The sequence below is a fragment of the Letharia columbiana genome (genome assembly GCF_014066305.1).
Source record: "Letharia columbiana isolate WasteWater2 chromosome Unknown Sc0000006_s0, whole genome shotgun sequence".
In the NCBI taxonomy this organism is placed as follows: Eukaryota; Fungi; Ascomycota; class Lecanoromycetes; order Lecanorales; family Parmeliaceae; genus Letharia; species Letharia columbiana.
This window is the reverse complement of record NW_023501042.1, coordinates 389,856-415,444: the sequence shown is the minus strand read 5'-3', so window position 1 is coordinate 415,444 and position 25,589 is coordinate 389,856. Positions and strand designations below refer to the sequence as shown.

Here is a 25,589-nt window from a genome sequence, read left to right as displayed (position 1 = left end):
TTACACAGTACTGTTAAGGGAAACGAAGAGTATTAACACCCTACGGACGGACAAGGAAAAGAGCTTCCTTCGGCACGATGGCAGACAAAGCCGGCAGAGTAGTGTTTATTGGTGAGTATTGCCAGAAGTGAATGAGAAAGTTACTGACTGAGCTTGGCGTAGGAAACATCCCTTATGGTTCGAAGTCTCCCTGGCACTGGTCGCAGAACAACATTGACAGTTTTCAGGCCTCACGGAAGAACAAATCATCCACATATTTGGACAGGTTGGCCAAGTTCTAAATTTTCGACTTGTCTACGACAACGATACCGGCAAGCCAAAAGGTTTTGGTTTCGCTGAATTCGCAGACACAGATGCTGCTGCATCTGCAGTCCGCAATCTCAACAATCACGAAATAATGGGACGTGAGCTGCGCGTGGACTTTTCGCATGTGGGGGGCAAGGACGATGGGGCTCCATCAGGATACAACGCGCAGCACCCTCCACAGAACCCACCGCCTAATGGGTACCAACCTCCAGTACCAGGCGGTCTACCTCCTCTACCACCAGGCGTTGATCTTCAACCAAACATCACGTGCCCTGATGCCATATCAAAAACCCTGTCTACCCTCCCAGCACCCCAGCTGCTCGACATTCTCTCGCAAATGAAAGGACTTGTGATGGGCGACCCAGCTAAAGCCACTGAGCTTCTCAAACAAGCACCCCAGCTTGCCTACGCGATATTTCAAGCACTGCTGCTTATGGGCTTAGTCGACACTTCGGTCCTAGGTTCAGTGGTCGAACAAGCGTCGCATCCAGTACAACCTCCAGCACACCCGGTTCCTCCTCGCCAAGCTCCAAATTATCAGCCCCCTCCAGTGCAGCAGGCTTACCCTCAGTACCCGCCGATATCGGGTCAGATGCACGTGCCCACGCCACCAGTACACAACCAGCTATACCAGCCCCCACCAGCACCGCCACCGCCACTGCCTCCGCAGCAGCAGCCAGCTAATCAAGAAGAACTATTGCAGCAGATCCTCAACATGCCCCAGCAGCAGATCGACCAGTTAGCTCCAGCAGATAGAGCTCAGATCATGGCAGTGAGACAGCAGCTAAGAGGGTTCTAAGGATGGCGCATCTGATTGATCATCATTCCTTGTCTGCATAGCCTTCTACTCGGCTCCCGGACAGAAAATGGTAACTGCTGCAGTTCGTGAGATTTAGCGAGGCGTACGGCGATTGCTGCCAAGCATGGATTTTCTTCTAGAGCCAAAAGAGATTACAGTCTAGCCAGATTATTCAAGGAATTCAACGGTTTCATCCAGCACGCGTTCAGCAACTTTGCATATGCAAAATCGGATGTGCTGGCTACTGATAATGAGTATAATAATTAGGCCTCCTTCTGCATCCACCTGTTTTCAAAGTATCTTGGCTCAAAACAAGCCCGAGGCTTGTATTGAGCCGGATCTCGCGCTAAGCACGCACAAAATCCCAACATATCTTGAAAATATGTGGTTGCAAAGGTGGGCCTAATTTGTAGTGTCACCGAGCATTCTTTCTTGGGCCGTTTTATTTCCCTAGTCTTCCTCATTGACATTTACCGTGAAACAATTCGGTGCTCATCCATGTGTTCGCATGTGACAGGCAAGTTGTAAGCAGTCAAAATAGTGGGCAGTCCGGAGTGCTAAACCCTCTCCTTCTCACGTGGCTTTTGGGCATCAAAGACGGAATGATCTGTCACTCATGACGCAAATTGTCCCAGATTGATTAGCCCGGCAACTTTACCGTTGATGCTACTTTGATCAATTCCCTGAGCATTTTTCACCGTTTCGACCACCACTTTTTCTGACATCTTGCCTGGTGAGCAGTCAAAAGTCGAAGGAGTGACTGTCACTCAATCACTGATATATTTCGGTGCAGTCTTATTTTGACCTCATCTGTCTACAACCAGCGCTATATCATGACAAGGATCAAGAGATCCTCACCTGTATTCCCAATCCTAGAGATTCCCCCAGAAACTCGCAATCTCATATGGAGATACACAGTCACAGCGGCTGGAGCCATCCAGCTTGAGCAGCATAGCAGTCAGCACACTCGTGGGCAACTTTCCCCTAGCTTTCTTCGGTCTGGGAAACAGATCCATGCCGAAGATGACAGACGACTGGTTCCCTCCCGCCTTGCCGTCGCCTTCACCTGTCGACTACTGGACTTGGAGATTAGCCCAATCTACTATTCGCACAATTGTTTTGCCATGCCGCTCACGTCAATGGTGACCGCTCTAGAGGAAGCGCAAAACTTCGTCACAGCCGTTGGACCGGAGAATGCTCGCTGCATCCGAAACGTCTGCCTTGTGCTGCCGGGGATCATGCCCTTGCTCCATCTGCGGCTGACTCTCATGCTCGGTGCTGGGGCTCTGGATAATACGCCTTTGTTAATGCTCAAGTCCTTTTTAGTTGAAACGCAAGCCATCTTCCTCGGAGAACCAGCCATCGTGCTGTCATGCAGGACCGTTGTCATGATGGTTTTGACATCTGATAGGAAAGATATCCGCCTTTCGGGTCAGTCGCTATTCTGAAAAGGGAGGATTGGCAGCCATCACCGGTGTCTATCCGATTTCTTTGGATAGAGCCCCATGCACTGCGTTCTTCAGCTGAAAGGCAGCAAGGATGGAGAAGCGGATGCGCAAATAAATCTCGCACTAAATCGAAAAGTGGCCGACCCCAAAGGCTAATAGAATGATTTGGCGCTCGAACGGCTTTTGATTTGCTTTGATCCGAAGAAGTCTCGGTAAGCTATCGGATCATGATAGCACCGACAGTCAGGCTATCTCTTCTAGAAATCAGACCCGATGTTTCAAGAAATCTCGGTCAACTCCCTGTCAGGCCTTGACTAGTGGCCTGTTGGGAGCTGCAGGTCATTGTCTTGCGGCCTCCAGTTTGGGAGATCGATCGAGAGGGAACAAAAGGTCATTCCGGGGGCTTGGGTTTCCAACCGTGCTTGTCGTATTTCGCTTCGCTGGCCCAAACAATCAGGTTTCTGGCCTTTGCGCACCTGGATGGCTTCATAAAACTCAGAGGCATTCTGATATTCAATCAATAGCGGTCCTTTATGCGGCCGTCCTCATTTGGCTTTGGGTATCAGATAATTACAATGCATGCTTCTATAGCGGCGGAGCACCCAGAGCAGAGCTTCGCTTCAGCCCCCAACATCCACTTTGACGACGACAGCCTTCCCCGTCTTCGTCTCATACAAGCCCATGTCATTCTCAGTCCTCAAACATATATCCATTGTCTCAACTTGAACCCTCACTTCTCCATTGCCCAGAATCTCCTTCGGTACAGTCCTCCAATCAGCGTTTGGAGATTTCAGTCCCTGAAGGCTAATTTCGTTGTCTCCGATGACTCGATGCCCTGAGTTCCGCAGGTGGGTACGCATCTGCTGTCCCAACTCCTGCATAACGGCCAGTTGCCGCCAGAACTCTAGGCTGTTCTCTTGGCCATGTAACCGTATCATTGTAAGGTTCTCAGAGCTGGGAAAGCCGACAATAGTCTCCGAAGCGCCTTTTGATCCGGTATCGCCGGGTGGCTGCAATGAAGAGACGTTTGAGGGAACGAGGATAAGAGTTGTACTGGCAAGGCCAGAAAGAGCGCTTTCGTGCAGGTGAGGAGTAATGTAGGTGGTTAGGAGCGATGATATCAGGGAAGTACGGGCAGCCGCGATATTTTGAGGAAGGTAGCTAGGGGAGTGGTTCTGTTGAGGAGAGCGCACGCTCTCCGAATATGAGGGAAGGCCGTCAGAAGATGCATCGGACTTAGAAATCATGTTGTGATAGATCGAAGAGAGGAACCCAAGGACGTTTTGATCTCGAGGAGGATGTGCCAAGTTGGTAAGACGATGGTTTCATTTGCAGTGTTGTCACATGGGGAAGTAACGAGTCAGAATGTCTCCCTCCGAATACTCTAATTTCAAAGTCAAGTGAAGGCAGAAAAGCTGAGTATGAGCAAGATAGTAGAATGGAGAGAAGGGGAAAAAATCCTTATACGAGGCGAAGTCATAGTCTAGACTAGAAGATAGTGAATCCTTCTCATCGAGCCATTTGGTCACAGCCTCCACTCCGGAGCCTCTTTACCTCCACAAGGCTGGAAAATGCCTCATGGGCAGAATATATCGCGGTGTTATTGCCGCTTGCTAGCAAACCTGCAGTCATCCAAGCCCCGGCCCTGTGATGAGCTGATGGCAATGCTATGAAAGATTTCATGCATGAATGGATGCATCATGCACGTAGAGTATGTTGTGCATGGAGTGAGTGGGTTTCACTGGCAAGAAAGCCGGACTAAGGGAGTTCGGTAACACATATTTTGAAAATAACCCCTACTTATTTTCACTAAAAACGCCACCTCTTGGCAAATGAAAATATGCTTAAAAATGACACTAATTTATATTCAAAATATTAAAATATCTATAGGTTCCGTTCGGTAACCCTATTTTTGAGGCTAAGTCAGAAACGTCGCAAAAAATTGAGAAAATATCTTCCCATCAGTGACTATTGAATTTCTACCATTTCACGTTATTATGGCGGAGACACCTACTGCTACTACTACAAGGCTTTGACTATTATTAATACTCTATTACCCCTATTATTGCCATTAATGTCCCTACTAGATATCTCTGCTGGTGTTCCCTGCTGTGGTATCTCTACTAATATCCCTACTAATGTCATTACACGACATATCTTAAACTTATCTTATAGAACAACATTGTACTCCGAGATGATACAATAATATCGTTTTAGAAAGAGAGCAGACACGGGCTTTAAATCTAAAGTCTGGAGAGTATTCTAGCTATTGTTTAGGCTATAACTCTAATAGAGTATCGTATTAATAAGTCTTAATGTTAGAGGAAGATATAAGCTATAAGTCTAGATAACTCTATAGCGAGTCTTCGCTATAAATTAAGTAGTTAAGGGTAAGATAATAATATATAAATACTCTTAATAGACGAAGATTAATAATAAATATAAATAAAGGTATAACATTAAGATATGAGAATATTATATAGTTAAATAACTCTTTCTAGAAAAATAAACTAGCAAGCGAACTTCGAATTAAGCTCTCCTCTATATTACCGAGTTTAACGAGTTATTTTTAGAGAGAATAGCTATAGAAAGTCACGTATAGGCTATATATAGTCTAGAAATTATAGTAAATCCTAATCTTACGAATATCTTACCCCTCTCTCCGCCCTAGCTAGTACCCTATACGAGAATATAGAGTATTCGAATAATAAAGGATAATAAACATCTTAGATCGTAGCGAAAAAAGATATACTAGCTCCGCAATTAAGATAATAATTCTATAAAGAGAATTAAGAAGACTAGAGGAGAATATATAACAGCGCTATTAGTAAAGTCGAAGTTAGAATAAAGAATTCTATTATATAGAGAGGAAGGGACTATACGTAGCGTGTAAGGGAAGAAAAATAACGTATTAAAAGAGATATCTTAGGTAATAATTGAGAAAGCTTTAGCCTTACTATAAATAACTATAGATTCAAAGAATTCTAGCTTTCTTTATCAGGCCGTAACCGTATTTTTAAATAAGAAAATGATATTTATATATACTATTCTTTCTGAAAGTACTAGGAATAATTGGTTATAAGGGAAAATTGATGAGTGGGAGACGAAATAGGCTTTAAAAAGGAATATAAAAAGTAGATAGGAGAATATATTCGAAATAGCGGAGTGACTTTATGCGCTATAGATAAAAAATATAGCTATTTAATAAAGCATCTCAGTTATTAAGCAAGATATACTTAATAATCCCTTCATATATTTATCGCAAGTTGGTCTCTTAAATGATTCATCTTTATATTAGTTTCAAAGCTACTTTAAGAGACTTAATATCGCCTACGCTATTACTATCTAATACCTTAGCAATATATATATTCTCGTTATTTATAAGACGATATAGGATAATAAAGTTATAAAGGGCTATTAGTTTAAATTATATCTATATCTAAGTTAGAATATCGAACTCTACTAGAGAAGTTTATAGATAAAAATCGCCTCTTAAGTATATCGAAGATTCTTTCTATAATATTTCGTAGCTGAGAATATCGTAGATTAAAGAGTTCTTTTACGTTCTCAGGCTTTATCTCAACCCCTTTCTATTCTTTTAAATAATATCATACTTTTATATATAATATTATTAGAAAGTTACAATTAAAATACCCAGTATCGGCGAGATAATATTTATTCTTAGAAATTATAAATTCTTAATTAAAGATAGCGTTTTATAGAACCTTAATTATAGACGAATTCTTCTTATTCTAGAAAGCATATAATAAAAATAACATATTAAAATCACATATAGCTAGAATATTCTAACTAAGCTCTCTCTTTCTATTTCGTTATAGTATATATTCTTCTACTAAAATATATATACTAATATATATATTATTAAGTGCTTTTAAGTAATTGTCGAAATAGGGTGTAAATTTGAGATTTAAGAGAATTTTAGACGAAGTAAGATAGGGTTCTTTAGATAACTATACTATATATTTATAAAGAAGAAGAAGAGCGTTAAGTACTTTATAAAAATATAGAGATATAGTACTCTTAGAGTGTTGAAATCGATTACTAATTCTATTATTACTGAGATCGTAGTCTATAGAGTATATAAATATAGTAAGTTTCTCGCTATATTAATACTTCTAGACGAAGCTAGCTAAGTATAATTAAATAACTAGCTTTATAACTTATTAAGAATATACGATAATATATAAAAGATCTATTATATAACAGTAGAATAATTAATAAGAAGCTCTTTTATATAGATATAATCAGAAAGAGTAGACGCTCTTCGTTTTTATATATTAAAATAGAAAGAGTAATACTAAGAAGCAGCAAGAATAATAGTAATAGCTACTTCTTTAAAGTCTGAGTTATCCTTTATACTTACTAAACTTACTAATTAGAGTTAGAAAAAGAGATTGATAATATAGTATATTTAATTATAAATATCTATTATTTTAGCGTACTTAGCCTTATTTTATCAAAAAAAAGACTCGAGACTTATTTTCAGATATTTTGAAAATATATTTTAAAAATATAATAACCGAACGATACCCTGTAATATATGACGCTAAGTTAAAAATAAGTAGGGGTTATTTTCAAAATATGTGGTTACCGAACTGGCCCTAAACGCTTAAGGTAGGTAAACGCTGTGCTTCGTAGGGCTGAAAAGGCAGTCGCGGATTGCCGTGCCATCTCCATCTCCAGCACTCAATCTCACGCTTCAACTAGAGTACTGCTCCTTCAATTCTTTATGATGGGTCTCAAACACAGCCCTACGGGCGGCGGTCACCCAGGAATCGGATTTAGAAGCAATCACTGCCTTTTTCTTCAGGATCACAAGCACCGGATCAAAAAATAAACTCAGCATAATTCTCTCACCCCCCTTTAGCTCAAGGCACTTTCCCCCACTCACAGTATTTCTACTCGTTCAACTCCCCATAGATTTCTTTCTTGCTACATTCCCTACTCTTACCAATTCCCCGACAGACTTATCCCATAGACACACTCCTTTCAAGCCGATATTCTCTGAGGTTCTTTACCATGGGTTACCACGTTTCTGACGCAAATTCGTACCTTGTCATCACCGGAGGTGGCATAAAGGACATCAGCATTGTTAAGAAGGCTTTCGTGTATCCATGGCAAAAGCACTCCATCATATCCATCAGCCCTTTCGACTTCGAGATTACGCTTCAAGCTATGACTTGCGAGAAGCTGCAATTCAGTCTCCCTGCCGTGTTCACCATTGGGCCAGACGACACTGCGGACTCTCTGCGAAAGTACGCTAAGATTCTCACGGGGAGGGATGCAGGCAAACGCGAAACTGCTACAGGTCGTAGCCATGTCCAAGACATAGTCAAAGGTATAGACCTCCAACCACTGGTGATGAAAGACCAGACATACACTGACCTACGAAGGTATCATTGAGGGAGAGACCCGCGTGATCGTCTCCGGGATGACCATGGAAGAAATATTCAAGGAGCGCCAACTGTTCAAGAGCAAGGTCATCGAAAACGTACAGGAGGAACTTAACCAATTCGGACTGAGGATTTATAATGCCAATGTGAAGGAGCTCCAAGACACAGCAGGATCCGAATACTTCAAGTTCCTTAGTCGAAAAGCTCATGAAGGTGCTTCCAACCAAGCCAAAGTCGATGTCGCCAATGCTTGTATGATGGGCGAAATTGGAGTATGTATATTTCCCGAGCAAAAGCTCCCTATTCGGACTACTCTCCGAGTTGCCGGGCATCTTGCGTGAACAGAAGGATTTTAATCAGCTTTCGAGATATTTCATTGCTCGGATTCTTGCCTTGAAGACGGAATACTGACTCCATTAACCTTTGCAGGAAGCAGAGAAGCGTGGCAAGACCAAGCAAGAAATCAGCCGAATCAACGCAGAAACCGCGGTCTTGGAAACCAAGCGAAAGTCCGAGAAGGCCACCGCAGATGCCGAGTTCACAACTACCCAGACCAAGCTCAATATGGGTATCAATCTAGAAAATATCCAGGCAACTCGTCGTGCCGAAGCTAAGGATGCTGAATTGCAACGTGACGTCGAGGTCAAACGAGCGGAAATGGAACTGGAGAGGATGAGAGCGTACGTATTTCCCGAGCCAATGTTCCCTTCTTCATCCTATATTTCAGCTATTGAGACGTGTTCCCGCGCAAGAAATACAATCCACGGACCAGCATTGTCTCATGTCTCGGATTCTTGGCCCAAGAAGTATATGCTGACTCGGAAGTGTCTATTAGGACTGAGGTCGTCCAAGCCACAATCAAGAGGGAATCCGCAGAACAAGCAGCCGAGGCGAAGCTATTCTCCGAAACTAAAAGTGCCAATGGATTGCTCTACAGAGAAAAGCAAGCAGCAGAAGCACGACTATTTATGGACACGAAATCTGCGGAAGGACTCCTGTATAAGCACCGCCAAGACGCAGAGGCCAACTGTGAGCGAGGCGTCTGTTCCGAAAGTCTAGGTGGCGGAAGCTGAACCCTTTTTCTAGATTACCGCGTGGCGAAAGAGGCTGAAGCCATATTATATGCTGAAAGACAAGCCGCCCAAGCCGCGACAGTCAAGGCTGAAGCATCATACTTCGCCAAAAAGAAAGAGGCAGAAGCGATGACTGAGATGGCCAAAGCATACGGTCACATGTCAGAGGTGCTCGGCGGACCCCAAGGCTTACTTCAGTATATGATGTTGCAAAACGGTACCTACGAAAAGCTCGCCAACGCAAATGCAGCAGCAATCAACGGGCTCCAACCGAAGATCACTGTTTGGAACACGGGGGACAGCGCTGGCTCTTCGAGCGATGGTACGGGAGCCATTCGGAATATTATGCAGAGCCTCCCTCCGCTTTTCTCCACAATCAACGAGCAGACAGGAATTTCGCCCCCTACGTGGTTGGCGCAAATGGGCCCCAGCCAGGCGCTCGACAAGGGGAAGCCAAAGGGGAAGTATGTCAACGGTGAGGTCAATGGCCATTGAAGGTGCACAGCTAGAAGGTCTTTTCATCAGTGTTGAATCGTCTTCTGCGATTTTCAAGCCGTTCGGTGATGGGAAAGCCAATAAAGCGGGAGTCTAATTGGTCTCTTGATGTATGAGTTGGTGTTGGTTGAAACGTAGTGAACCTTGAAGCCAATTACAGAAAGGAAACGTTGTCGTGCTCATCGAGATCGGAAGCCTTCAGCGGCTCAATGGCATTGGGAGCACTCATAAAGTTCAATTTAATGAACCCACGGGGCGGTCAGCATTATCTGGGCCATACAAAGCCGCGTGGTTCATGCAAGACGAAAAGTTCGAGATGCTTTCAATCTCCGGCGTTGGACCGGACGTCGCGCCATACAGCGATAATCCACAAAGCTGCTATGAATAGCAATCGAATTATCTAGTAGCAGATTTATGGCTCAATTTGCGGAAGCCTAGACCCTGTATCGACGGGCGCGTACCGAGAGGACTTTCACGGCTCACTTGGCTCCCAGTGAAGACACTGAGGGTATGCAAGGCAGTCCGAATGAAGAAATGGAACATGCAGCCAATTGCGTCTTCACTGAATCAAGCAGCTCGCAATTGTGGTGCGTCAGGCGGAAGGAGAATGTCGGCCTCACGCCTTCCAAATATCCAATTGAAGTGCTGAAGTGGATCATCCAATTTCCACTGCTCAAACTAGGTAGGTACTCAAGCAATCTTTCTTCTTCTCTCGCTGTTATTATTACCCGCTTGAAATTCACAGGAGCTTGTTTTGCGCTTCCTCACGCTTGCGCAGGATAGGATAGGATAGGTTCTGAGGCTACTGCAAGGTACCGATGCAAGATTGGCCCTTCCATGGCGCGATTGGTTGATAGATGATAAGATGAAGAATGCAAGTAAGGTAAGGTAAGGTAATCAACAAAGCAGCCCTTCAAAGCAGCGTGATTCAGTGAAAGCCCTTAGATTAGCTCGGAAATTAGAGCTCAAGTCGAATGACTCCAACGCTGCCGAACACGAGGCTACCTTAACAAAGGGGACTCGCGTCGTCGCCAGGCCCATAAGAACTTGCTACTCTCCACCAGCACCTCTCTCTCTTCTCTTTCTTCTCTTCTTTTCCTGCATCCATCCTTTCAACACACAAACAACTCCCGGTCTTCACCGATTACACTCTTTAGCTACCTTCTCATATCTTACGCTCTTTAATAACAGCATCATCTGCACTCCCATCGAAATACTACACAATTCAAATCCGCTCAACATCAACCATCAAAATGCGTTACTCAATCATTGCTGCTCCCATTGCCCTTGCCGCCAGTGTGTCTGCTGGAGACTATGCCACCTCCTACGAGGTTGTCAGCACTCTGACCACATACTGTTCATCAGCCACCTCTCTGTCTATCAATGGCAAGATCCACACTGTCACAGAGGTAAGCGAGGCACTCTTCGTAGTATCGCGGCCACCGGTCGATCTGTGGACATTGGCTAACAAACTCTCCCCTCCCCTTCGCAGGCCACGACTTTGACAATCACTGACTGCCCTTGCACCTTGACGCACTCAGCCGTTGCAACCAGCGCAAGCCCCGTCGCCGTCTCCTCGACCCCGCTTGCCCCTCTTGTGACCCCAGTCGTTTCCTCGGCCCCGGTCGTCGTGGCGCCTTCGTCCACCCCAAGCCCGGTCGAGGCAGCCACTTCCACCCCGGTCGCCCCCGTCGTCGTGGCGAGCTCTTCGACCCCAGCCGTCATCCTCAGCACCGCCCCAGCTGCTCCCGTGGTCCCACTCAGCAGCGCGGTACCCGTTGCACCGTACCCAGTGTCCAACAGCACCACCCTTGTCCCTGTTGGTACTGCTGCGGCCGGCACCGCCTCTCTGTCTGCTCCCTCGGCCTCGCTGGGTTCCACTCCGGCCACCACTCCAGTGGCCAAGACGCCCTTCAAGGGTGCCGCCAACAAAGTGGCCGCTTCCAGCGTCAGCCTTGTCGCTCTGTTCGGTCTCGCTGCCTACCTCCTGTAGATGGAGGGTGGAGCAACGAGTTTCCTAGCTTTGTGGCTTCCTGTTTAGACGGCCTTGCTTGCTTGCGCTACTCCTCCCATGGGATAGATGGGGGATATGCGCGCGCGGTGATACCCACTATTTATGGTTCGATAATTCAATATGGCGCATCTAGTCGCGATATTCATTACACTATGATGGCAGTAATATCTAATGCTCTTATTCACAGGGAGGCGAATATGACGGGGTTGTTGGGAGGATGTGTGTTGACAGAGAACCAGGAAATGAGTGGTGATGTGGAGCGTTTTGATGCGTATGTAGCGACACTTGAACAGCATCACATAGCCAATCAATGCAGGCCCATTACCATTCACCACCGCTTTCAATGACTCCAGTAGCAGTGAGGTCCGCCCTAAAAGTCGCAAATTTCGGGGGCATGAGCTCCACCCCCGAAAAATGAGATTGCCCCGACAATAATGCACTGAATGAAAATTTTTGCCTGTCGAATGCGTGTACCTGCATTAGCGTCATCTTAGCTTTATCGGTCGTCCGTTGTGGCGCTTTTCCATTCGGCGGCTACCGAAGTCAAAAGGGGCAAAGAACAACCAAGGTACCGGTACCTTGGAAAAGGACACGAACTTCCACGGCGCGCGCAAGACTGCTGATTTTGACAAAGGGATCGCTGTGGACTAGCGGGTGAAAGGAATATTTGTCAGAGCAAGATGGGTAGTGCTGTTGATGGAGACGGATGTACGATTGAGCGCGTTCACTGCTTTGAATCATGGTTGTGGTTTGAGATAGGTATGCAAGGGTACGAGCACTCTAGTTATCTCTCAAGACAAAGAGTAAGACATAAAGCGGGTCGTTTTGGGAAGCATGCGGGAGAACGAAGCGCGTGGGTGCGGCTGAACCGCACTGAGAACGATGGAGTGAATCGAGCGCTCGTCCCTGTTGAATTGAGCAGAAGCGTGGGGAAGGAGACACTGCAGTTGCGAGTGGAAGCGTTGTAGCTAGCTCAGATATGCTCCTAGCAATGGGAGCCGTCCATCAGTCTCCCAAAATCGCCACGCATATTGTAAGCAATACAGCTATACTAAAATATTCCTCGTGTTAAGAACAAACGTCCCGGATGCTAAGCAGCTGGCAAGTCCTGACCGGGTTCCTGAATCAAAGGTCTTCTCGATGTGGGCATGGACTGGGCCTCCGACCATATTGTCGTGGTAGCCTTCTTCAGATGTCAAAGATTCCAGATCCTTTCGGTGGCGTTCCAATCGTCAGTGGACCCAGCCCTTGCAGCGTCCTCGATGACACCACTTTCAGCTTGCGCAATTGGTTCTCTATCATATGTGAGCCTGGAGAGCGGGTTCAACCGCGGGGGGTATCGAACCTCCATTTTTGCCTTCATGTCCTTGATTCCCTGACACCAAAGTTCGGCCACTGCATCATACTCATCCTCCCAGGCTTCATAGGTTCTCGAGCATTTGAATTGCTCGATACCCGTGATTGCGGAAATTTTGCGAGCCAGCTTTGAACAGGTGTAAAAATAGACCAGCCTTGCAGATGAGTAAATCCATTTGTCCTTCTGGCTAACAGATGTGGCATCAAATGATACACTGACGGTCTGGAGGTTGTGCGAGGCAGCCAACAGCTCGACTGCATCACCAACGAAACTGGCACCAGCATTTAGGCGCAGATTCCCGTAAATACCAACTTCCTCGGGGTACTGGACAAACGTTGTCTTCGAGAAGTCAAGGTGGATGTGCTGAAGCTTTTCTCGGTTGCTCTTTCCAATTGAAACAAGGAAAAAGTACATCGTCAGATAGTCGCAGTAAGGGACAGACATGTTGAATGCGGGCTATCGTATGCTCATCACTGTTGTGGGGATGATCATCAAATCGAAAGACATTGTTGCCATAGAGCACAGCGGTGGCCTCCCCATGCACCAATTGGCAAGTCCTCAAGAACGGAAGAGAGTCACTGAGGTTCAAGGTTCTATGACCGAGGTTATTTCGACGACGAGAGCCCGTAGGGTCTGGCGTCACAGTCTTGTCCTCATGCGCCGTCTCGAAGAGGAGCCGGTAGATCATGTTGCGGACTTCGGGTGGCAGGCGGAAGAATGGAAAGGAAGCCATGATGATGATAGATGGTAAATGATGCTCTGTGGAGACGTTTGAACGTCAATTGCGCGGTAGTGATGATGGTGGTTGTGGCGGTGAGGAGATGACACTGCGTCATTGCGTAAGCATTATTGTTCAAAAGGAAGCACACAAGAAGTCCTACCACGAAACGCCTTGGTTCGGTAAAAACTTGATGCCTCCTGTAGAAGACGGTGTCAAGTCATTCGTTTCGTCATGGGAGCTGACAGATGAGATTAGAATAGTTGTGTGAGGTAGCGGTCCGGCAGGAAGGTTGTGAAAGATGGAAGACTGTCGTTGGAAATTCTGATCACGTTTCATCTTCACGTTTTTTGTTCGCTGCCTCGCTTCAATATCACTGCATTCATCTAATGATCACCACCAAACCACGACGTACCAAACGAATGTATTAAGATGTCATCAGTCAATGCATCAACATCCTGAATGAAGTGAGCAATGTCAAAGAAGCGAAATCTAGGTGTTCCAACCCAACCAGTCCCCAAATCCACCGGAAATCATATCACGTGCCCGGACTAGCGGCTACACAGTGCAGAAAGTAAAGTTGCACACACATCCCGGTGCTGGCTAAGCAGAGATCCATCAAGGTCTGACTGCCCTCCAAGCATCTACCAAAACCTAGCTCCCCGCTTCCACTCCTTCCTCTCCTGCTTTAACCCTCTCATCTCCATCCTCTTTGAGTATCCTGTCGCCATCGCATATCCCGTGCCGGTCCCGGTGCCATATCCAGTCACAATCCCAGTTCCCACCAGCAAACCACTGCTGCCAGGGATAGGATACGGCACGGAAGCTGGAGTCGTCGGCGCAGCTGCGCTAGAAGGGAGATACGGTCACTGTGACGGTGACTTGGTTTGTTGTAGTCACGGTAATTGGGACAGGACAGCTGGCTCCCGACTCGATTGGGCTTCCCGGAAGGCCACTTGGACTGGTCCCGGGAAGACTAAAAGGGAGGGCAGAGGGCGAGCCAAGGCCAGTCGGGAGGCCTATGCCGGTGCCAGCTGGGCCGGCGGGAAGAGTGGCGTTGGAAAGCGGGTATGGGGCACCTAGGGTGGCAGAGGCGATGGGGAGACCGGTGCCGGTGCCAGTGCCAGTTTGCGCAGAGACAGAAGTAGAGAGAGCCAGGATGCCTGCGAGCGCGGTAAAGACAGTGAATGGTGCCATTGCGATAAGTATGAATTCAGTTGAACGAACGATTTGGAGTTGGCGGTGTAAATTAATTGGCAAAAGTGGGGACGAAGTGTGCGGTATTTACAAAGAGGGTGAGATCAGCAGCGTGTAGATTCTGAGAAGGAATGGATATGTAAAGGCAGGTGCAAGAAGCTTCGTGCAGAATATAGAAAAGTGACAGGACAAAGAGGGAATTCCACGTGAGGTTAAGGGAAGGAAATTGGTGGAAAGTGAGAGACAAAGCAGGTAAAAGAGATAGCAGAGTTCCAATTCCCGCCGCACTGACAGACCCACATAAAACATTGAATCCATCCTGTGTGCTTGAACAAAGAAGAGAAGATAGCTAGGTATCGCTGTGAGTGGTAAAGTGGTAGGAAGAGTATGGTGGAAGCACTGGAGGAGCATGTTTCAATAATTCCTCTTGATCCCTGAAAGGGTAAATTGGCCGAGCGATGGATGTACGGTAAGGAGAAGCAGAAAGCCACTCGGAGGCTTGTTGATAGTCCTAGGTATGTATGTGATATGACTATCGTTGTAGCTACAGGATGCAATTCCCAGTGGAAAATAATACGGTAGGTAATTCGAGGATTATTACAAGATGATTAGAAGAAGAAGATTACAGGGAATTTGAGGACCATACCTTCGGTACCTTACCGAGCTTACCACAGTACTAGTACTGACGCGCGGTGCTGGATCCTTTGGGGCCCAGGGGCGGGCCCCTTAATTATCAAGGTAAGGAAGGTACGGTACTTAAGCGAACGGTGGCGGGCCAAAATCAAGGGAAGCGACAAAACTGCCATGCCACCAAATGCCAAGGAAGGTGTGCTTTGTTCCCCCCCACCCCATACCGAACACTTGCTGATTGATACATCAAAGACGACTTGCCAACCTCGTTTTTGGCTTGAGCTGCTGCTGCTTCCTTTTGGCACCATGTGAAATATTAATGATATGGACGATATGGATGATATGATTGGTGAACACATTATTACTTATATCTAGAATTTGGCTTGCGCCAAATGTCTTGCCCACGCCTTTGGGAATCTCCAAGCGCCAAACCTCATGCATCATGCCCCCCATGCACATACATGCACCTAGTCCCTCGACTGCAATACTGCATGCGTACTGCCGCTGCAACTCAACCCAATCCCCGCCTAGAACCCTGTAAAGGGATCCTCCAATTTCAGCCTTGCACTTCCCAATGCACTGCTAGCGGCCGACGCATCGAAGCCCCAAAAGCTCGGGTCTTTCTGGCGCCCTTGCCTCGTCCGGTACCTCTTGCCTTTGGGAGTGAGGACGTACTCCTTCTCATTTCTGTCCACGAATGCTTCCATTCGTACCGTTGCCACAGAATCAAAGAAATTGTCCGGAACCACGGGAGATGGCGCAATGCTGCTGTCAGTGGTACGACGGGTCAGGGTGCTGTGCGTAGTGTTGCGACTCGATTCCACTTGAGGGTGAGGTGTATATCTATCGTACTTCTCTCGTGAAGTAGGGCCTTGTAAACTGGAGCTGGACGTCGCTGCCATCGGAACGCTTGGGTAACTGTGGAAGGCGCTCAGTGGCACTGGACGGGGCCCGGTGCTGCTTCGTTTTCGAGCGTGGGCAGCGATTCGATGCACTTGCGGAGGCTCCGCTGCATCACCTGATTCGGCTTCCTCTTCTTCCCAAGGCAATGTCGCTCCTTCAATGATCTCTTGTTCGATCGAACCTATTGGTGACGAATATGAGTGAGCGCCTATCGACGGACGCCGTTTGATTTTGGCCACACCGATCGAGTCTCGAGTTGGCATCCGACGGAATCCAGTCATCGGCTCTAGCGACGGTAGATGTTGATATTCCTGCTTGGGTAGAGGCGGGGGACTGGCAAGATCGTCCATTCCTTGAGTAGAATGACTCAAGAATGCGAGGGCGGTCAACCAGATGTAGTGCCGCTCCTGTGAGGTTGCCGTAAACTTTAGGGCTCTCTGTGGAGTCAATATCAGTATAGAGCGGTCAAAGATGGCCTGAGAGTCGGCATTCTTGGGCGGTGGTGTATCGTCCTTGATGTCGAGGACCGACTGAATTGCAACTAGACATCGAGATCAGCGCATCCCCATAAATATTTCGAATGACAACATACACTTTCGGCCACCTTTACCCAGTAAAGCAGGTCCAGACGTAGGTTGCTTGCTGCTCCATATCACTGATCGTTCAAAAGGCGCCAGCCATACCCATCGCTTGTGTCTGACGCCACTGCCATTTCTATTGCCGCCATTCCGGCTCATTTCGAATTCCGCTTGGGCGCTCTCTGTGATACCAAAGGAAGTTCTCTTCCGTACATACTTCCACATCCACTCTCCTACCATGGTCTGAGCAATCGCATCAACGACACTGGTCTGCCCACTGGGCGTCTCGGCCAAGGTCTCTCCTGCATGACTTGGGGGAGGTGCGGGATGGCTTGGTAGCTCTACGACACTATCATACGGTAATATGAACTGATTACGCCGCGGAGCAGGTGACTTTGGACTTGGAGGTACAGTGGAAGATGCTGACAGTGACTGCGTTGGTTGAGGCCGCAAAGGTATTGGTGGGTGTGTTACCGCGGCCGCGGACTGGACTTTGCGAAGTATCTTACGTTTGGTGAGAGGCCTGGGGTAATTTGGACCCTGGCGAGCACTGAAGAAGGTCGCGGTGTGTGGACTAGGACTCGCAGCTCCATCACTGGCACTGAGAGGAATCTTCCGAGAACTCGACCTCGTAGGCACAGGAAAAGGTGGCGCGACTGTTGGCTCTTTTCCTAAGGCGTTCGATTTGCTAGGGTTCCTGCCCCGTTGTGCGTGTTCTACAATGCCATTCGAGACAAGAGCCTTTCGTCGTATATCTGGCTGTTTACCATTGCTCGACGCTTTTCGATAGCTCTCCGGCGGTCTGGTCTGAAACGTCTTTGATGTGGTTTGTGATGAAGCCTTCGCTATTGAAATCGCTGCTTTGGGTACGCTCACATGCTTCTCGTCTTCCACCTCCTCAGAGGCAGACTCCAACCTCTCCAAGACCGAGTCCTTGAGATGCGGTACCAACTTCCATGAATTTTGCACTTTTGATAGTGTCTTCCGTACGGGAGCTGCATTGAGGAATTCGTCATCGCTGAAGTGGTCTTGCACGTTCTTGGGGTCATCGTCGCTCGAATTATCAAACCCAGCGAATATGCTCTCGGATCTGATTGGCCGTCTGGGACCAGAGCGCTGCTTATGGTTCAAAGGCCCGTTATCATTATCTCCGGGATATGCATGCTTGATCCTAGCGGTCGTTGCACTTGGCTGTGTTCCTTCTGCTCTTATCTGAGGTGGACTCCGAAGGTTGCTTCTTGATGACTCTGAGCCTGATAGGCTTCCCGCCTGTCTCCTTCTTTCAGCCAACCGGAGAGGCGGCTGCATTGAAAGATCAGACGACGGCAACCTGTGAGATAACTTGACAGGTCGATTGTCAATCCTTGTCTCCCCGGTTTGCATCGACGTCGACTTCGTATTCCTCGGTAGCTCAATGGCCACTTGGCAAGCCGCGTTTTTGGTACGAGGCGGAAGCATAACACTGTTGCGGGACGATGAAGTTCTTGAAGCTGGTGGGTGAATTGCTATCACAGGTACATCCGTTGGCCAAGGGAAAAGGCGGGAATTTGCAGGTTTCGATAATGGCGCGGCATCCTCGATTGTTTGCGTAGATGCCGATTTCATCCCGTTTGCAATCGCAGGAACAGAGATAGAAGTATCGTTAGCTGCCTTCGCTGTCGAAGAAGGGTCTTCAAGCCGCCCAATGGTCTGGCTGCCCGTAGAGACCATAAACAAAGCCTTGAATTCCGCGGCCTTTGGTTCTGCGACCTTCGGAGTTGGTGTTTGCTCGACGAATATTTGAGGAATGGCTATGCGCTTTCGGCTTTGATTGGCCGCCCGCTCTGTTTGCTCAATGGGTTTTTCCGAAACACTCGGTTCTTGTGTTTGTAGCGTGGGAGATGGGGGAGGCGAAAACTGCGTCCCAGTATCCGTGTAATGAGTGGCAAACTGCTTTCCAGGGAAGTCGATATAGTCATTGATGATGCCTATGGAGTGCTGCCCCGAGGTTTCGTCTCCCAGTGGCTCTTCATTATTATCTGCGTGAAAGCCCATCACTTTCCTAGCCTTCTTGTCTTCTGAATATCGCCTTGTTGAAGTGTATGTCTCTTCAGGCAGCGCATCCTGATCGTTGTCTTCCTTTCCGGCTGCAACCTGGTCTTCGTCGAATTCGAGCTCTTCGGCCAAACTCAGACCACTCATTTGTGAACCCCCTAGACCATGCAAACCATTCATTCTCAAAGATCTTACGTCCGAAATCCCTTTACTATCATAGGGCTCATCGAGACTCCTATTGCTCAACCGGGACATGGCACGAATACTAGATGTATCGTTGCCTTTACCGAACCAAATATCCGGCACGCCTTCGTCCACGTCATTAGTTGTTCCAGGGTTTTTCTGGCCTGCGTCCTGCACAATCAACATCTCCGCCACCATAGTCTTTAGACGCTCTTCCACCATGTGGACCCTGCCTTCCATTTTCCGCTTCTTGTCATCCCAGTCTTCTCTATCTTGCCCCCAAAGTGCGTGTACATTGCTGGCATCTTCCTCTTGTGTGCGGATTTGCTTTTTCGAGTCTTCCAAGCGTTTCCGACTATCTGCGATAATTTCGACCGCATTATCCCTCTCCTTTGCAATATCCTCTAGTGCTTGGAGCATGTCATTTTCGAGCGATTGCATTTGTTTCTTGACAGACGTGACTTCAACTTTCTGGGTCTTCACGTCCTTGGTCAATTGCTCATTCTCTACTCTGCTCTTGTGCAAACTTTCTTCCAAGCTCTCCATCATGTTGTTCTTGCTTCCAAGCTCTTTTTTTAGCGAGTGTATTTGGGCGACTAGAGAGATGCCTAGATTGTTCGCGGAGAATCTTCGAGACTCGTGGGCGGAAGTCTTGTCGACATTGCCTCCATCGGTGGTCCTTTGCTGCTTCGGGAAATGCGAATCCTCGCTGGGCGGCAAAGGTACAGGAGAATAGTGGGAGGGTGGGGATGAAGATCCTCGGCGTAAGGACTGTCTTGACATAGAAGGGCTATCATACGGTGTGTCCGTAGGTGTAGGTAAGGCTTGCGCAGCAAAATGGTAGCCATTGTCGAGCGCCATATCTCAGGCACAGCTCAAGGGCGCCTCTGTTAGCCGGAGACGGGGATAAGAAGCCGGCGAACGGAGCAAGAGGTACAAGCAAGTCCGTCACAGTCGCAACAAAATCCAATGTCTGCCTCGATTTGAGCTGTGTCTGACCTGAGCTTGTAGACAGCCAGTGGAGAACAGAGACGAGGCCGCCAAGATGGCGGGCAAAACCAGGAGAGTCTTTCGTACAACAGACGACGTCCTCGATGGCTGTGAGCGTTCTTCCTGGCCTAGGCGGACTAGCTAGGAATAGTTCAAGTCTTTCGAATCCTGGAGATACGCCGGCTGGAAATTGAGTTGAGCGATTCTATGTGATGAGCGCTCTTCTTGCACGATGACTTGGTATTCCCCTCCGGCTTCCTTCATTACAATTCCTACCGAAATTCACTAAACGAATGTAAGGTGCGCGTAGCGCTCATGGTTCGCAGTTGCAGAACAGATTCTATTGGTACTGTCAGTTCTTTCAGCCCAATATGTATGTGATTTATGTATGTGATTGTCCTGAAGCCCATACAGCTTGTCCAGCGTTTTCCCCACATGTTTCGTGTAGCCAATGGCGCGGCGCTTTCGAAGTAACACAGAACTTGGGAAGAGAACGTACAAGGCAACAGACGCAAGCAAACCCTCGCACTTTGTATTGTCAACGACTAATCCATGCACTCCGAAGGCTCCATCGCTCGGCTGTGAGGTTGACGAAGCTGAGTTTCAGCAGCCTCAATGGTCAGAGCTGTCATTGACAGTGATGACTGGGCGCAATACGGGATATTTGCAGTGACATGGGCTGGATGGACCTTCCCTTTTTTTTCCCCTCCTCTCAGACTCTCAGTCCATGTTCCATGATAACCTCGGCCGCAAAGTGGAGGATGCCAGCGCCTTCCCGGCAGGAACGAAGTGCCGGGAGAGCCAGGCGAAAGTAAGAGCATGTTGCGCGAATAAGAATGCTCATCACAAATGATTGACGACCAGGGGTATGAGTGTCCAAGCTCAGTCTGTACAAGTGCTCTCTCAATTTTAGGAGCGATCAACCCAACGGCGCTAATGAGAGTACAGCCTTTCCGGGCAGTATCCCGCCCGTTTCATCTTTAGCGTATCCTTGGTTTTTGACCGTGGGGTGTGAGATATTTTGTAGGTAATTAATGTGGAATGGGAATGATGGGGGCAGTCTCGACTCGGTCTACTGTATGTCGCTACCTGAGACCTCGGGATCACTCTACTTATGCGCTATCATCATCATCAAATGATTTCAACAGCCCCGACAGTCACCATTTAAACAGTCTTTAATAAATACAGTTATCACAATCAATTGATCCTAGGCATCTTTATCGTGCTCGCTTTCTTTCCCGTAGTTTACTATGGCGAAAGATAGCAAATCGAAATAGTTAAAGGTCCTCGAGAATTATAAAATTCTCTCTATTAATTAATAGCTTCTACTTACTTAGAATATATCTAATATTATTCTTAAGCATCTAAAAAAATAAGCTTAACGACCTTAAATGCGATAATATATCCTATATCATCGCTAAAATCTTATTTTATATAATTTCTTTAATAATTATAAAAGTAATTAATTAACTAAATAATAAAGAATTACTCGTTATTATACTACGCTTTTAAAATAATCTATTAAATATATTAAAGGCGATATTATAATTATGAAAAACTCTATAAAAATAATAATTTCTAAGATATAAGATCTAATAGACGTATAAGCGAAAGGCCTTTTTAATCGTCTTTCTATTACTCTCTTAAAGTATATTATTATTATACTCGTTATAGCTAGCTTTACCCTTAGAACTCGATAAAAAAAAAGATTATTAAGTTATTATTAAGGTTAAAGATAAAGATATAATCTAGAGATTTTAAATTTAAACCTCTAAGTAGCTATAGAACTTTATCGAAATTTAATTTAAATACTATTTAATACTTAAATTTACTAAAATCGAAATCGCTAAATAACTTAAATTTAAAGACTTATAACTTCTAATAAAAACTTAAAAAAGCGTTAAAACTCTAAGAAATATTAAGGAAACTAAGAAATAAGTAGTATATTTTAATATTAATGCGTTTATTTTAATTTCCACTTTCAATATAATTATTTATAATATCTCTATCGAACTTTATTAATTTTCGAAAAATATCGAGAGTCTCGCTAAAATTATCCTCGAATTAAATATCTATAGAATTTCAAGAGTCGAAATTCGATATTTAAGCTGACTGAATAAAAATAAAAATAAAAATTTATTAATTAAAATCTTAGCGATAGTTATTGAATTTATAAATTTCTATTACGCGAATATTATCTAATTAGATAATTTAAGTTAGAGAATTTTAAAAGAAAATGTATATTATAATTATAAAAAGTATATTCGAGAAAGTAGAGTTATTAGATATTTCCGCTACTAAAAATCTAAATATATTATATTCTTATATAAAGTTAAAGAATTAATCTACGCGTATTACGCTTAGAAATATAATATTCATATATATGAAAAGCTTAAAAAATTAGGCTTTAAATTTATATATATTAATTATAAAGATTAATACGAAGCGTTTTAGTTAAGCTATTTACGCTATAAAAGTATTATCTTAAAAGTAATTAAGAGAAGATAAGAGTCTTAAGTTCTTTACTTTGAAAGTAGCTTTAGTTAGCTATAGATAGATATTAATTAATCTTAAAATCTAAGTAATAATATAGTTATATTTTAAAATATAAAGTTAAATATAATTAAGTTAAAAGAGAATTAAAAAATCTAAATAAGTCGCTATTACTTTTATCGCGGTAATAATAAAAAAAGTTATTACTTAATAGACTTATTTAGACATCAAAATAATAGAGCTATTATCGATTTTTATCGAGATTTTAAATACTTAAATTAAGATATCTATTAAGATTTCTTAATAGAAAATTATAACGTAATTAGATACTATAATAACTAAAGTTATAGCGATTATAGAAGTAAATATCTCCTTATCTTTATTTATATTTAATAGTATTCCTTTACTCTTAGAGAAGCTATAATAGATAATAAAGATAGAAAAAAAATAAGTATAATAAGAAGCTCGCTTATATTATTAAATAAAGATCGCTATAAAAAGTAGAAGAGAAATAATAGAACGGCGGTACGAACGCCGCTATCGACTTAAATTAAAATCTTTAATCTTATAAATCTCTAAAAATAAAATATTCTATTCGAGATTTTATTTATATTAACTTTTTAATAGTATAAAGATTTATTTAAATAGCTAAAAAGGGACGCGGAAGCTATAAAAGTCGTAGATAAAGAAAATTAAATACTCTTTGTAAATAAATCTAATAAGAAAACTTCGAGTTTACTCTTTTTATAATAAACTAGTAAATAAGAAAACTTCTATCTAAGAAGCGGCTAGAAAGAGTTATATAATATTATTAAGAGAATTCAATATAGAATTCTTCTAGACTAGATTAAATCGCCGGATCTCTATAGAATTATATTATTGAATTATACGAAGCTTTAAAATTATAGATAATAAAAATAGTAATATTAGTAGTAGCGGTATTAGCGAAAATATTATAAATATCTTATTTTACGATAATTCTTAATAAGGATATATCTAGAATAATAAATATTAAAGCTACTGAAATTGCGACTTAGAATATTATAATATAATATTAATAAATTATTAGATATTATAATTCTACTCTTTTAGAAATATATTCTATTTCGATATAATATCTTAGTTATTTAGAAACTCTAGAAGAACTTTAGAAAGAAATAAATATTTTATCTAGTCTTAATAGATTTTTATATCTACTATTTAAATTATGAAGAATTAATTAGAGTATATATCTATATTAGTATTAAGATTTCTAAAAATAAGTAATATTCTTAAATATATAGCGTAGATTTAATAATAATAACGCTTAAGCCTTAGAAGTTAAATTAGAAAATTCTTTATATATATAATATCTATAACGTATTACTCTCTTAAAAATAAAAGGCCTACTCTTATATAAATAGAAATAAAACTATCTAAGATTACTTAGAAATCATCTTTCTTAATACTCTTCGAATCGCGATTATAAGAAATATAATCGATAAGTATTTAATTATAGACGATTTTAATCTATACTATTCTCTATAAATAGATTTTAAAAAATATTAATATTAAGAGATCTTATAGTTAATAGATATTATTAGCGAGGCTAGACTTTACTTATTAACGCGAGAAAATATATTTATCTTTAAACTAAGAAAGCGAAGTAAAATAATTATTATAAATCTTACTCTAGCTATAATAAATATAGTTAATACTATAATTAAATATAATATTATAAAAAAACTAAATTTCGATTTAGATTATAAAGCGATTCTTATAGAATTAAATCGAAATATATATCTAGTATCTTTGAAAGAGGTTTATAATTAAAAGAAGATTAATAAAGTAATATTCTATAATAGTTTTTAATTTAAACTATTATTAACTAACGTCTCTATCGTAAATATCGAAGATCTAGATAAATAGATAAATTATTTTATTAAGATTCTAATTAAAGTAGTATAGAATACTATTCTAATTAATCTAATTATCGTAAAATTTAAATTTAATATAAATTCGAAGAGTAAGAAGATTATTCTAAAGGTTAGAAGACTAGAGTTATAATAATAATAAATTCGAGATAGAGAAGATAAAAAGAAAGTTTAATATAGCTCGAAATATAAAGTTAAGACTTATTAAGAGTAAGAGAATAAAAAGATTAAAGATAATATATAAAGAAATATAATAGCGATAAGAAGTTTTAAAGATTAGATAAGCAGATTAAGAGCGGATAAGCTAGAATTATATCTTTTATACTAGAACTCGCGAGATTTAATAATACTATCGCTATCGAAGTTAAGGAAAAAATAATACTCTTAAAAGATATCTTCTTTCTTAAAGCGAAATAAATAAATTTAGATAATTTATAAGAATATTAATACCTTAATTTAAAAGAATTCTTATCGATTATAATACGAAAAGTTTAATAAGTAATACTTATAAACTATTTTAATAAAGCCGCTGAAGTAGATAAATTAATCTTCTAAATTCTATAACTTACTTTTAGATATATAAAGAAATAAATAGATTATATCTATAACGTATACCTCGACCTCAGATACTATTTAAAGTATTTTCGCTATTTAAAAATAGTAATATTAAGAAAACTTAATAAGAATAATTATATTTAGTCTAAATTATATAGATTAATTACCCTTCTTAGTATACTAGAAAAAAAGACTTAAAAAAATCGTCGCTATAAGAATTAGCTACTTAATAAAAAAATATTAATTACTTTTTAAAGAGTATATAGATAAGAGGAAATTATTATTAATCGAGAATATAATCTATATAATACTCGAAGAAGTATATAAGACTTAAAAGTCTAAGGATAATTAGATAGCTTCGCTATTAATGCTAGATATTAAGAGCGCTTTTAATAATATCTCTTATTCTTAACTAATTTATAATTTAAAAAAAAAGATATTAGCGAAAAAAGCTATTAAATAAATTATAAGCTTTCTAGATAATAGATT

The 25,589-nt window shown here is 43.1% G+C and overlaps 7 protein-coding genes across 7 annotated transcripts; 4 read left to right on the top strand and 3 right to left on the bottom strand.

Moving 5' to 3' along the window:
- Positions 1-77: 77 nt before the first annotated feature.
- On the top strand, positions 78-1,105 carry HO173_002837 (uncharacterized protein; the record flags this gene model as incomplete). The annotated part of the gene is made up of 3 exons (XM_037304768.1): positions 78-111; positions 163-177; positions 228-1,105. The coding sequence occupies 3 exons, from the start codon at positions 78-80 to the stop codon at positions 1,103-1,105; spliced, it is 927 nt and encodes a 308-aa protein (XP_037168261.1).
- A 498-nt stretch (positions 1,106-1,603) lies between these two features.
- Positions 1,604-2,553, top strand: HO173_002836 (uncharacterized protein; the record flags this gene model as incomplete). Its single annotated transcript, XM_037304767.1, has 2 exons — positions 1,604-1,629; positions 1,899-2,553. The coding sequence occupies 2 exons, from the start codon at positions 1,604-1,606 to the stop codon at positions 2,551-2,553; spliced, it is 681 nt and encodes a 226-aa protein (XP_037168260.1).
- A 620-nt stretch (positions 2,554-3,173) lies between these two features.
- On the bottom strand, positions 3,174-3,800 carry HO173_002835 (uncharacterized protein; the record flags this gene model as incomplete). The annotated part of the gene is made up of 1 exon (XM_037304766.1): positions 3,174-3,800. One exon carries the CDS (start codon positions 3,798-3,800, stop codon positions 3,174-3,176), a length of 627 nt encoding a protein of 208 aa, XP_037168259.1.
- A 3,793-nt stretch (positions 3,801-7,593) lies between these two features.
- On the top strand, positions 7,594-9,535 carry HO173_002834 (uncharacterized protein; the record flags this gene model as incomplete). The annotated part of the gene is made up of 5 exons (XM_037304765.1): positions 7,594-7,912; positions 7,968-8,239; positions 8,397-8,647; positions 8,803-8,996; positions 9,054-9,535. The coding sequence occupies 5 exons, from the start codon at positions 7,594-7,596 to the stop codon at positions 9,533-9,535; spliced, it is 1,518 nt and encodes a 505-aa protein (XP_037168258.1).
- Positions 9,536-10,788: 1,253 nt separating this feature from the next.
- On the top strand, positions 10,789-11,528 carry HO173_002833 (uncharacterized protein; the record flags this gene model as incomplete). Its single annotated transcript, XM_037304764.1, has 2 exons — positions 10,789-10,944; positions 11,028-11,528. The coding sequence occupies 2 exons, from the start codon at positions 10,789-10,791 to the stop codon at positions 11,526-11,528; spliced, it is 657 nt and encodes a 218-aa protein (XP_037168257.1).
- Positions 11,529-12,823: 1,295 nt separating this feature from the next.
- HO173_002832 (uncharacterized protein) lies at positions 12,824-13,350 on the bottom strand (the record flags this gene model as incomplete). The annotated part of the gene is made up of 2 exons (XM_037304763.1): positions 12,824-12,844; positions 12,895-13,350. 2 exons carry the CDS (start codon positions 13,348-13,350, stop codon positions 12,824-12,826), a joined length of 477 nt encoding a protein of 158 aa, XP_037168256.1.
- Positions 13,351-15,978: 2,628 nt separating this feature from the next.
- Positions 15,979-20,010, bottom strand: HO173_002831 (uncharacterized protein; the record flags this gene model as incomplete). Its single annotated transcript, XM_037304762.1, has 2 exons — positions 15,979-16,895; positions 16,947-20,010. The coding sequence occupies 2 exons, from the start codon at positions 20,008-20,010 to the stop codon at positions 15,979-15,981; spliced, it is 3,981 nt and encodes a 1,326-aa protein (XP_037168255.1).
- Between the last annotated feature and the right edge of the window lie 5,579 nt (positions 20,011-25,589).